Source organism: Phoca vitulina, unplaced genomic scaffold (assembly GCF_004348235.1).
Source record: "Phoca vitulina isolate PV1807 unplaced genomic scaffold, GSC_HSeal_1.0 scaffold4, whole genome shotgun sequence".
Lineage (NCBI taxonomy): Eukaryota > Metazoa > Chordata > Mammalia > Carnivora > Phocidae > Phoca > Phoca vitulina.
This window is the reverse complement of record NW_022589707.1, coordinates 71224266-71238297: the sequence shown is the minus strand read 5'-3', so window position 1 is coordinate 71238297 and position 14032 is coordinate 71224266. Positions and strand designations below refer to the sequence as shown.

Sequence of the window (14032 nt, the reverse complement as noted above, 5' to 3'; positions counted from 1 at the left end):
AGTAAATCAATGTGAAGATAATTGGAATTATCTTCTACTTGACTAGGATACCCAATAACAATACAATAGGTCTGCATCATCAGCATAATAATTTGTATGGACTATTTTAAGGCTACATTTTCTTCTTTAATATATTTAAATAAATATTTCTGTTACCTATTGCTCTCAAGTTGTTCCTATCTACGAAAGCATGTACTTAAACCTGGCTTCTTTTTGGTAATATGAGAAAATTGAAATTTAAGCCTTGTAACAATCTAAAACTTGAATTTATCATAACTGCAATAATAAAATAAAATTCATTGCTTAGTATTCTTTAGAATCTTCTTTCTTCTAGATTTCCTTTCTCTTCAGTGCATTTCCTCAAGTATTCCGGCACCACCAAGTGCCCTGCATGCACACGTGTGGGTACACACTACCGCGTACGATTTACCCTGGTATTAGCAGGTTGGGAGATGAAAGTGTTGTAACTTACCATGGTGTTGTAAGTCTGAACAGTGAGTCAGCGGGTCTCCATTTCTTATATCTTGTCGTCTTGTGCGTCTAAAACAATTACATTTAAAAGGTATTATTGCATCCTTATTCCATCTTGGGAATTTGTCACAAGAATTAAGAAGAATCAAAAACCAAAGACACCAGGAGCTTACAGGAAGAGACACATCTATATCTGACTAAAGAAAGTTTTTAAAGCAGCTCCTTACACCTATAGGAGCAGTCTCCAGGTGATCAAAATGGGAAACAGTATACAAATGTACTAACAATGCAGAAAAGTCTTTCAAAGTTATAACAGAATCATGGTTTATGTGCAACTGGATGCCAATCAGTAAGAATCTAACATATAGAAACTCTAAAATTCTTAACATCTTAAATTCTGAGGAAAATGCACAAAATATAGAATAGCAACCCATTTCTTCAGTAATCCGAATTAAACTTTTTTTCTGATCATTAACGAGAGAGCGAGCTTGAAAATTAAAATTCACATGACTGTTTTCTTTCTCTTAATACTTATACATAATTCCTTAAATAGACTTCTGTTAAATTTAAAAGTATTAATTCTATGAAATCTATTTTTTAAGATTTTATTTATTTATTTGTCAGAGAGAGAGCAAGCACAACCAGTGGGGAAGGGCTGAGGGAGAAGGAGAAGCAGACTCCCCGCTGAGCATGGGCCTGATGCAGGGCTCCATCCTAGGACCCTGGGACCATGACCTGAGCCGAAGGCAGACGCTTAATCGACTGAGCCACCCAGGCATCCCTATGAAATCTACTTTTAAGTTACTTTTAAATTTTTGTTTTTGGTTGCTATATCAGCCTTTTTTAATAAAACACTTCTTTCATGATCCTATGGCTATGACTGCAGACTGATTTACCTGTGAAATGAATAAAAGGAGAAGCACGGTAACAAATATTGTGGAGCAAATGTGCCTCTTGTCAGAGGAAGGTGAGAGAGAAGGACTCACCTCTAAGAGAAAAGCCAAATTTGCTATAAAAATCTAAATAGATTCCTCCTACCTACTGCTGCTCAGAACATGTTACTTGCAACACATTCTGGGTGTCTTCTTTCCACACTCTGTTAGTGGTTGACCGGGAAGAAGGAGGTTGTCTCTAGCCATTTCGAGCCTCCACATTGTGAGCAGGATGTGGAGTTTGAGAAAGAGGCTAAAAATGGAGACTGGCTACATATAACAGAATCAAAAAGATTGGGGACATGTGCCCGACTGCTTTCTGTGTCAATGTTAATGAATATTGTCCTGCTGCAAAGTTAGTTATCATCCCTGAAAAGAGTTCTCACAAGGGCCATTGAGATTTGCAAACATGGAAATTGTTACTGTATTCATAAATTTAGAAGACTAAAGTATTTATAGAGTTCTATTTGTAGAATTGGTGAGACTATCAAACAGATGTTGCACATTTCAAAATTGAGCCAACAAGGGAACTTGTGAAACACGAACCACAAAGCATTTGGGAAGGCATTTTTTACTGCCATTTAAGCTTTTGAAAAAAGCCATCACAAAGAATATATAAATTGGGAGGCCTGCCTCTAAACATCCTTTTCAAAGACACATGAAATTGGATTAAGTAAAATCTTCAAGGCACAACAAAAATGTGTTAATGATAATTCCTTCAATCTGGAATTGTAGGTATGCAATAAATATTTCAAATATATAACATACAGCTTTTTAACTTATTATAGATGTAGTTATGATCTTATTTTTATCTTCTTCCTTGTTAAAAAAGCTTAAAATTTGAATGAATTATTGCTAAATTAGGTAATGTCATATACTTTCACGTGAAAGGAAATGATACTCATTTTTAATTCAAACATGAATTTCATGTTTTTCACTATTAAAAGCACCTAGATCTAAATGATATGAAGAACCATAAAAGTTCAACCTTAAATAATTTAATTTTATTGCTATAAAAACTGCATCTTGCTATTTATTAAACTATCCATGGTTTCTTTATTCAGTAACACATTATCTCCACACTAAACTTTTCTTTCAGATTTAAACTTCTAGCAAAATCAGTTCGTATATGAAAGAATACAAACATGTCATTTCAATTCTGAATGTTGAAGGCTTAAGAAAATTGCTTTTATTAAATGGAATTAGCTACTACTACACTTACAGTTAATATTAAAAGATAACTGTTTTAATCTACATGGACTGATTATATATGAAAAATTTAAGTTGTACACAATTTAACACTATAGCCAATGTGATCTGAAGCATGTAATCAAAAGATGTAGGTAGACACTGGGATTATTCCTTTCTCCTAGAAGTTTTTCAAAACATTTTAAATGATCCAAATGTAGAACACAGCTTACTAGAAATGAAAAAAATCCACATCACAGCTTCTTGTAAAACATTAACTAGAGTAAAAAATAAAACAAACTTCATTGCTCCTAAAATGCAGTGGACCTTGATAACTCTGATTTCTATTTTATGTTTCAAGAGGTTGATGTGTATACTGTTAATCTTTGGGTTTATATTAGCAAGATATTGTATATTATTCTCATCTTTCATTGCTCGTTTCTGAAATACTGGTAAATATCTACAGAGAGAGGTAGCTATATGTGAGCAGTGGAGAATATGCTGAGGTGAATATTTTGTCAGATTAGAAAGTGTTTTTATTTTTTAAAGCGAAAGTAAATCCAGTTTGTATACAACTTTTAGGATGTGTCTAAGAGTACCCTGAAGGATAACAGTCCCACACAGTACTGGATCAAATAATCAAATGCCTGTTCCTAATGCCCTCAATCTCCTAGACAGCAGCTTAGAGCTATGTTTTATCTAAACATATTATTTTAGATAACTTCTAGGCATATCTTAGCAACTTTTATTTAAGCATGTCCAAAAGAGATGCTTTTAAGTATTAAGAATATGCTTAAAATATTTGTGTAATACATATACAAAGATTAATAAATAGGTATTTTATTATGTGGTTTTATATTTCAAGTTCAAACACTACAAACACAAGATGATACTATGGTAATACAGTGGTCTTTAAGTTTGGGGGGTCAAATATATATTTTGGGTCAAATAAAGATATGATTTGATGCTAGTTAGTCAGCATTATACAAAAAATGTAGTATCTTTAAAACTAGAAAAATTTTTTCTTGACTTTTTGTAATTGAGTCCTTGTACACTGTCTAAGACTCTAAAAGTAAATAAATTACTTTCTTTGAAAATTTTCCACTCATCCAAGGACATGAATTACCTTACTAAAATTTAAAACCAGGACAGAATGTTGCTGGATAGAAAAAGAAGAGCATTTTTGGAGAGAAGAGCATTTTGGTCAAAAGACACAAGGCCCAGTTTAGATTCTGCTTCTGACTTTCTTTGTGGCTTTGGCCCTCATTTCTTCCCCCGTGTAAAATGAAGTTGGAAAACTTTTATAATTTCCGAGTGTAAACATTCAAGGACATTATTGTAATGTTTTAGATTTCCCTCAGTAATTTATTAAAACCATTTGTTCCATTATATTTGGTATATATACCCAACTATAATTATACATGTTTTTCTGATTGTTTCAACTATTTAAGAGAAAGGAAAAAAAAACCCCAAACCCCTCTAAACCACTCATCAGAAAAAGGTGATGTACTTATGTGAAGAAAGCTGTTTAAAAACAGAATCACGTAAGATAAATAGCAAACATTTGTATTTATTCCTAGTATTTCTCCTACCTCTTTGCAGTGGGAAAATAGCGAGAGCATGAAGAGCCATCCCAGGCACAGTAAGGGTCTCGGGCGAGGCAGCACTCTGCACAGGCTTTCCCATAAATATCACAGCGGTGTAATGGGAGCTGAGCGACCCCCGTGGTGGAACCGATATAGAGTTGTTGCTGTGGAAAGAGTTTACTGTCAGGACAGAACAATCCTGTTTTTTAAAACCTTTTCTCTTAAAAAAGTTTACTTTTTATACTAGTGGGTTTTTAAAAAATCCCATTATTGGCAGTTTGGTCAAAAACCTCGCAGATCATATGACCATTTAAAAAGACCAAGAGCAAAATCTAAATATTTGACTAAAACAAGTGTATTTTAAAGTATAAAACCAAGGGAAGACAGGAATGGTTATATATCAGTTATAGCTCAATAAAGGTAAAAATTTAAATAAAAGATAGGAAACACTGAGTAATATAATTTTCAAACCTTCAGGTTTTTGTTCTTAGAAAGCTTTTTTTTTTTTTTTTTACTTCTCTGCTGTTTGTAATTTTGATTAATCAGCAAATCTACATTGCCATGTATTCTCTTGGTTTTGAGGCACAGATCATTTACTTTTGACTCATAGGTGCCCTATATCATTGCTTGTGATGTAGTTTGCCCTGCTATAAGAAGGAACAGGGGAAAATTTTGGTGCTTGCATTTGTAAGTTTTGCTCAACATCAACTATCTTGTCCTTGCACTACCTCCAGGAAGATTACTTTAAACAAAACTACTAAATTGTTTTTCATTCGAAAGATCATCAAATGGGGAATCAAGTACACTCTGGCTGGTGCAGTAGACTTGAACACAAAGCTTGGCTATTGTTGAAAAAGTGCTATGTTGACCATTAAGGTACCTGGATTCTAGATCCTGCCCTATATTAATTCTCTGTGTCATCTTGAGCCATTCCTCTAATTTTTCTAAGACTTTACTTCTTTACTCACAAAATAAGTGTTTAACTAGATCTTTAAACTATGCATTCAGATAAAACATTCAATAATGCCATTATGCTCAATGAATTTGCAATTACCAAATGAGGCAGAGTATGGGGGAAAAACTTTGTGGCAGCAACTAATCCAGGATTTCAGTACAGTTTTAAAAATGCCTTTTACATAGTGTAGCCAATGTAGCATTTGAGCAATGTTGCAAATACATGTAAATACAGGATAAAATACAAATAAAACTGTTTTTGTGATTTCTCCACATTTTGCTGTAATTAGTATGGTAGTACTGGTACTAAAGGACTGAATGACTATAGTAAACCTTAAATGAAAGTTGTATAAATACTGAATCATGTAACAGTACACATGGAAAAAACCTCAAAAGTCTATTTTAATTTTCCTACTACATAAATGAAAAAGAAGTAATAGAAAAGCTAGTCTTTGAAACATGGTGTGCTCTTTTAATATTATAAATTGCCTGACAGCAATGGATATAATTAAAATTACATTTACAAATAACTTTCAAAGATGAACTACATATATAAACAAACATAAATTGAATGAAGATTGATATATTTATTAGAATCTATGAAATCAATGAGGTTATAAAAAGTGCTTATACTGATAATTCTGTGCTTAAAGCTAATCAGCTAACATACCTTAATAAAAGAAAGGGAAATAAGGGAGAAAACATAATACAATAAAAACTAAATCACTGTTAAAACAGTTACCCTGATAACTGTTACCCTGATATTTATTGCCTATTCCATTTCAGTAGTGAAGACTACTTGTATCAATATTCTAGTATAGTAGTATATAGAACATATACTATGGATCCATGTGCAAGCTCTTAATATATTCATCTTTTATTATGAACCAAAAGATCCTACAAACCATGGCAAATTAAAAAGCAGTAGTTGAAGTCCTTGGGAGGAAAAAATGAGTATTGTTAAGCTTTTTGTTGAGAGAAAATTAGGTTGATTTGTACTTCTCTTGAAGCATCCACAGAACCAGAATGTGATAACAGTCAACCATGATTTGAAAAATATTAATAAAGAACTTAACTAATGGAAGGCACTTTTCCCCCTTCCTACCCTTTCTATCTCCCTTCCAAAATCATCTTATTAAAAAAAAAAAAAAAAGAAAAAGCTTAGATTATATTGAAAGCAGGCAATCACAATGCAATAAAAAATGAAATAAATTTGACATCTTTTTAAAATTTTTAATTAATTAATTAATTAATTAATTTTTCAGAGAGAGAGAGAGGGAGAGCACAAGTGCGGGGGGGAGGAGCAGAGGGAGAAGCAGACTCCCCGCTGAGCAGGGAGCCCGATGCGGGACTTGATCCCAGAACCCCGGGATCATGACCTGAGCTGAAGGTAGATGCTTAACCTACTGAATCACCCAGGTGCCCAACATGTGATGCTTAAACAAATTAGTTAAAGTGGGGTAGCCATATCCACAAGCATGGTTGGCATTGGTGAATATGGACTTGTGGAACCCTGTATTGTGGTCAGAACTATTTAAAAAGCTACTGATCAAGTTGGTCATACCAAATCAAAGGATCTCTAGGATTGGCCAGTAACTTAAGAAGCATAAGCAAAATTCATACTTACAAATTTTTAAGAATATGACCTTTGAGTTGGGAAGGACTTATTATCTAAATAGTAGTATCTAAATCTATCATATCCCTTTGGGAGAAAACCAGAGAAATAAACATGGGAATTAAAAACCAAAAATAGGCAACCAAAATTACTGCCATGAAAACTTAAAGTGGGATAAAATGCCCCAAATTAAATACAACTCAAGTCTAGTTTTCGTTTTACAATTATTCTGCAGTACTATTAAAGAATTACAAAACTACTTATGCTATCTAAATGAAATATAGGGGAGGCTTGCAGGCACCATTGAGCATAATCCAGTCCCTAGCAAGTAACCTGATGTGCTTTTTCTGCCCAATTTAACATCACCACAGGCTTTCTCACTATCCTCCTTAACAAGTTTCGGGTCATAAGCAGGCGATGAGTCCATTTATCCAGAAAATTACTTGCAACACTGCTTGTCCCTCTTGAAACTACTGCCTCACTTTTAAAATTTCCATGAGCATTAGTAAAACTGATTCAGATCTGAATGAAATCAAACTTCTAGTAATAGAAAACGAAGACTAGGAATACTTTTCTTGTATCATGGTATTTTAAACTGATGAACTGTTTTTGGTATTTTGAGTGTTTTTTTGTTGTTGTTGTTGAAATGTGTTGCATTTAACAGGCAATTCTTAAAGTACTTAAAATATTTAAACAAAAAAGAAGTATTTTATAAAACTATAAGTAACGTAATTAAGATTGGCAATGAAACCAAGCACAGAATAAATAAATAATTTAAAAAATCATTAAAGGAAAGAATATCCCAGTCTAGCTTCCATTCTGGAAATCCCCGGATTTCCTTGCCAACATTTGACAATTTTTAGATTACAAGAACAGGTGAACACATACTTATGAAGTGTAAGATAACAGTATCAGGGTCAATAATATCTGCACTCTGACTTTCTCTAAATATCTTGGAGATTATCAATCTATTTTGATATGTAAGTGTGGAAAGGATATACACTGAGTTTTATTGGCATAGTATTTTAGTGTCTTGTACAAGGGCTAATGCATGGTCAGAGATAAAACATGTAAACAATTCAGGAATAAGATTAGCCAAATGATTTTCATATTTAACAATTTTATATATAAGTTTTTGGAACAGTCAGTGAAGGGCTTCCTACTCCATTCTGGCTTTTTCTGCTAAGTTATTTAATAATTAATTTCAACTCAGTTTTTATTTATTTATTTTTTTGAGTTACCGCTGATACGCTGGATAGAAAGGCTATGTAACATTTATGGGGAAAAGATAATTTATTAGAAGTTAAAATTATATTTGTTTTGTACATATAATTTAACATTTAGGAGTCATTTGTGTTTCTTAAGTGTCTTGCCAAAGCATTCATTCAATGTGAATGCAAAGACTATTAACATGCCGCCCTTAACGTTTGAATTCATGGAGTTTAATAATCTATCATTTGGCAGTGACTGTTTTGCTGTTTTCCTTTTATATGTAGCCAAGCTAAATGTTTTCTCTAGTACACAATACTACTGAAAAAGTAAAATTAACTTTTGAGTCAAGATCCTCCAAACATATACAGCCCAGTGCACAATTTTATTAGCTTATAAAATACATGTTGTTTATTCATGCAAATTAAATTAAATGACAAACTTATTTATATTCTCAAATATCCACCAATGCTATTTTTAAGGACAGATGAAAATAATTACCGAGCAAAATATTACAATGACCCAAAAAAAGAAACGCTATAAATGAAAACTTACAACCAACAATGATAGCAGAAATATATTTATAGGAATGTAAGATTGGTCAAAAACATGGGGCAATGAAAAGGATCTTTAATTTTCATTCTACTACCTTACTGTAAGAACGTTCTTTCTTTTCTCTTTCTTTTCGGGAACTACTGTTAATAAATCTGTAAAATTTGATGAATCACAGATATGTTTATCTAACTGAAACACAAAATTAACAAAATACAGAATATTGACTGTAATACATAATGATAGTACCTGCTTGGTGGAAAGCTCCATTGCTGAAATAGTAGTTGGCTCCTAAAGAAGAAAAAGAAAATGTGAACTGTTTGGTCAATTAGAAAAGTCAGTCATTAATATTAACACAGAACACCAACATAAGCTTTCAGAGAGTTAACTTCAGTGTCTACAAGAAGCAATATAATTGGGAAATAAGATACATGAAGGAAGCTGCATACATGAGTACTAAATATGTGGAACAGACAATAGAAGGATATTAATGTCTTCCAGTCAAAGACATACATATTTGTAGTTGATTAAGTTGGGTTATCGCTCATTGCAGTTAAGAGAGACTATGGGACTGCCCAGCAAAAGAGTCTTGGAATTTTAGGCCTATGTTAGTTGATTTGAGGGAGGGTCCAAGGAAGTGGTGTTTGCTCTGCTTGGGATGTTGAAGAAAGCAGAGGTAATTCTATGATTAGGTCTCTTCATACATCTTATTTAGGAGGAGGGAAGAGCAGATGAGGCTAAAACAATATTTGGTAAAGAAGGAGCCATTACTCATATAGGTAGGATAGGGGGATATTTGGTCATTTTTTTTGGTGGTTTGGACAATGTTTATGGTCTTGTCTGTTTTCAGACGGGATTATAGAATGGTCTTGCTTTTTTCTTGATTCATCATGGTCACAGAGTAGCCTTGTCTGATGCTGGTGTTCTGTGAGAATTTGTACGCTCAAATGGAGAACACTGGCCTATGAGTGCCAGGCCAGCTCCTAATAACACCAGTGACAAGTTGATAGTATTAGGCTAGTTTCCAGCTGTGAAGGACTGAGAGCTCAGGGTAGGATGAGATTACTTTATTATTATCAAAATGACTGTTTAATGTGCAAAGGCCTACACTACACACTTTTGCCAGAGTACATGGTCTCTTCAATTTCTATCAACAGGCTATCTAGAGATAGTAACTAGGGAAGTAATAACCACCAATATATTTTGATGAGTGCTTTGCTGAAGCCTATCATGAGCACATATAGTTTGAATAAATAAATAACATTCTTTGATTAACTTAGACCACCAAAAGGCTATTCACCTGAACACATTAGCTTATATTCTCTTAGATTTACTTTCACTGAACTCTGCTCCTTCTATCTTTCATCAATGACATACTAAATATTAAGAAGGAGACTGCTTGAGGGTTTCAGAGATGGCTGATGAGAAAGAGGCTTAGGTGGGAAGAATAATCTTAAAAGGCCTCACTGTGTAGGTGACTAAAGCTGAGCCCTAAACCAAGTGTGAAGAGTTGGGTTCTGAAGCCAAACTGCATAGATTCAAACGTAAACCTGGACACAAGTGTGATAGTAGGTGAGGTATGTAACGTCTCTGTAATTCAGTTTTCTTATCTGAAAAATGAGTATGATGGTATCTTCCCTGTAGGATTGATGAAAAGATTAAATGAGTTCATAAATGCAAAGTACTTTACAAATGTGCTTGGCACGTAGTGTTTACTCAAATCTTTGTCTCTCTTTGTCTCTTTCTCTCTCTCTTACACACACACAACCCCCATATCTTTTACTTGTTTTAGTTTTTCTCTCTAGTGCTTATCACTATCTGGAAATATACACATACATATTGCATTAATGGATATGTATGATATATATAACATATATGTGATATAAATATAACATTTATTTTGTGTCTTGAGTTTCCCCTTATACCCCAAAGCAGTGTCTGAAGTAAGTTCTTATCTGCAGGTAGGGAGCAGGAGTGAGGAATGAAGGATTGAAAAGAAGGAGAAAAAGTCAAAAAAAGATGTGTTATGAAGTCACCACTGAGAGAAAATCTGAAGACAGTAGACAGTGACTCTCAAAATTGTCCACTGAAGTTTGTACCAAGAAAAGTATTTATTTATTCATTCCAGTACTCACTGGATGCCCACAGGAGTGTTAAATCTCCCACACCTCCAGCTGGGACTCCTGTCCTTTTGCCTGCTGTCAGAGAAGTCCTGGGGCACAGAGCGAGGCTGTGTTGGATGGAGGTAAGGCTGACAGGATGTAAGGAGAGGCAGCAAAGGCATCTCATATTTTTTTCTTTCTTGTTTGTCCCCATAAGTCACCCCCTCCCCCCCCAATTTAGAAAAGGGATGTTTGGCTGTTTCAGTCACTGCTATATTCCTAGCACCTGGGATTGTTTCTGGTATTTATAAGTTCTCAATAAAATCTGTTAAATGAATGAGTGAATGAAAGATAAATGAATGAATGCTCTACCAATGTCTCCTTTTCTTTCCTATCTCTTCCACTTTCCCCATGGCATTCTGTTCCTTCCACTTAATTTGTCTAAGATACAGGCAGTCATCTTTTAAAAAGGTCTTTCCTTAATCTTTTCAGTTCAGCTGAAATTCTTTGAAAATAATCTAAGGATTCTATACTCACTGTCTTTACTTGTTCATGTCCTATTCAGTGCCATTCATTCCTCAGCCCACTGAGGCTAGCCCCTCCTCTGGAGAGGTGGCCTATGAATCTCAGAAGCAGAAATCACTAGTGAACTGTATTGGTGAATGAACACTTTCAGTCTACATTATTATTACTGGACTTGTTTGTTTTATATGGCATGACTGACTACTCATTTCTTTTGACTGCTTCCTCTCTATTAAATTTCATTATGCCTTGGAACTCTTTTTTTTTTTTAAAGATTTTATTTGTTTATTTGTCAGAGAGAGAGAGAGCTCACAAGCAGGGGGGAGTGGCAGGGAGAGGGAGAGGGAGAAGCAGGCTCCCTGCTGAGCAAGGACCCGATGCGGGGCTCGATCCCAAGACCCTGGGATCATGACCTGAGCCGAAGGCAGACGGTCAATCAACTGAGCCACCCAGGTGCCCCTGATTTCAACATTCTTAAACTGAGATCCTAGAATTTCTTAATTAAAAGAAAATTATTTATTTTTTGGACCAGGAAATTAGTAACAGTTTGGAATAGGATGTGCTATTTGCTGCCTGCCGTTGAATTTTAATAGACAATATATTAAGATGACATCCATTTAAATAAGCTATATTTTTTTCTGAGAAATAGCTGGTGGTGAATATGACTTCCATTTAAAACAGATGTAGCTTCATAAGCATTTCTTCATGAAACTGGTTTCAATTGCAAAGTTAATTGGTGTTCGAGTAAAAAATGAAATTAAAAACTTAGCATCTTTTCAAGATTTTCTATGACTCTAATTTACCGTACTTTTTTCCAGATATTTTAATCCAGTCCTTATTAAACTTTCGCGCTTGCAGAGCTTTTCAACCTGCTGATCCCAGGAGAATGTGACATAACTCCCTGGATGCTAAGCACGTGGATACCCCTTTAGAATGAGTTAATAGACTAGGTTTTGGAAAGCATCAATTATGTTTTACATTTGAATGAAAATTAAACTCTTTCATTTGTTAGCTCAGCTGTTCATGGAATATTGCATAAATTGAGTTTAAAATGCATGCGTTATCAATGTAACTGCCTTGCAGTCCTTTGCAGTCAATAGGACTATAAATAAAACCCATTGTACTAAATGCACGGCAACTTGATATAACACTCCACTGTCTCAAAAGTAAAATCTTCCTTGGACTGGGAAGAAGATCCCACAGTAAGGTAGTAATACCTTACTACTAATATTAATTTACTAGTAAAATTAATTTGTAAAAAGCTTTAAAAATTTAAGAAATTAAGAAACTGAGGCTCAATTGACTTTAATCAAGTTGTTCAGAATCACTAGTAAATATGATCCAAATACACATTTATGATTACAAGTAATACTTGGAATTAGGTTCGTGTCTTAGTACTTCAATACCATTTCAGTACCATTTTGAATATGTAATGGCAATTTAAAATCATTTCCTATACCAGTGCCAATTTTATTTCACCTCTTATTACCTATTAAAATTTTATTCTAAAATGGAATTTTTTTTTTTTTTACTGAGGAATATTTTTCTTTCTATACTCTGAGTGGGATTTGATTTCACCCAGAATAAAAAAAGTCTCTTGGATGTAACTGAAACCACTGGAATGTTCTGTGATTAGCCAGGGTGTTTTCCTAAAACCAACCTCAAGATGGCAATGGACATAGTACTGGCTTTAATTCAGGCTTTTATATGAAGTTTGGTTATTCAGCCTAGCAAGGACACATAATGAACATGGTCTCCTGGAGATGATATTTTGGTAAAATTAACATGTTGGCTGACATTAAACTCCAAGAGTATCAGATACTACTATGACTCCAAATCTGTTCCTTGTCTATTTACTTTGTCAAAATATTGTTACGCTCAGGTTAACACTTTTTAATTTTATTTTATGTTAAATGGAATGACATGCAAGGCTTAAATAGAAATACAGAAACTGTAACATTTCTCTACTTGTTTCACTGTATATAGCAATTGCTTTAATGTGTTGTGTTTTTTTTCCCCCCACTACAAAATTAAACAAAGTTTGACAGTGAAATATTCCAATTGCTAGACCACAATATATGTATGAACTCTGCCTGATAGAATAGAATGTTAAAAGTAAATATTTCTCTAAACTCTGCCCAAATATGTTTTGTCTACTTGAGTGCCAAAGAAATAATAATGACAATAATGCATAGCAGAGAATATGGGAGAGAACTGGAACATTTATCTATGGAATGAGATGTGTCCCAGGTTGCAATCTTTCTACAAAAGTGTAAATTCACAAAAAATCAGTTCTCTACCAGCACAATATTACCTGTTTACATTTAATTGTTAGAGAATGATCAATAACCTTTCTCATGGTATCTTAAAAACCACAAAAAATGTCATTCCAATAGTTGTCATAGGCTTAATTCAGCTGTGTATTTCTCTGGAAACTGCAAAATATTAACAAAATCTAGTAGATATATATATTTCGCTTGCGAGATTGTTGGCTCTCAACCTCTCAAGATTTTGTTAAGTCATTTAATAGATTAATAGCTTAAATTCATATCTTTTTAAACTAGAATTTTTATTAACGTACTAAAGAACATAGGTAAGGTGTGAAATACAAACTTAAAATCCTAGAGACACAGGGAATTAAATATACAACAACTGAAGGGAAATACACAACGGGAACATGACGAATATAAAAGTAAGAGAGTCTGGAAATGATTAAGACATTTTTAAGTTAACATAATATTTCAATATCTCCTGTAACTTCACTTGCAACAGTGGTAGCAATATAAATTTCTAAACAGAGTTGGTAATTTTTTTTTCTTTCCACTAGAGATTACTGTGGGATATAATCAGCAGGATAATTTGTTGCTGTTCCCAGTTTGTTTTCCACATATTCTGGTGCCT

General features: G+C 33.8%; 1 protein-coding gene across 2 annotated transcripts in view; it reads right to left on the bottom strand.

Moving 5' to 3' along the window:
• SEMA3A (semaphorin 3A) overlaps positions 1-14032 on the bottom strand; it is a 206615-nt gene that overhangs the window by 19313 nt on the left and 173270 nt on the right. For both annotated transcript variants that reach the window (XM_032402269.1, XM_032402270.1), the window contains exons 13-15: positions 8757-8798; positions 4184-4341; positions 473-540 (exon numbers count right to left, since the gene is read on the bottom strand). In XM_032402269.1, coding sequence (XP_032258160.1) covers positions 473-540; positions 4184-4341; positions 8757-8798 — 268 coding nt within the window. The remainder of the gene's footprint in view (positions 1-472; positions 541-4183; positions 4342-8756; positions 8799-14032) is intronic.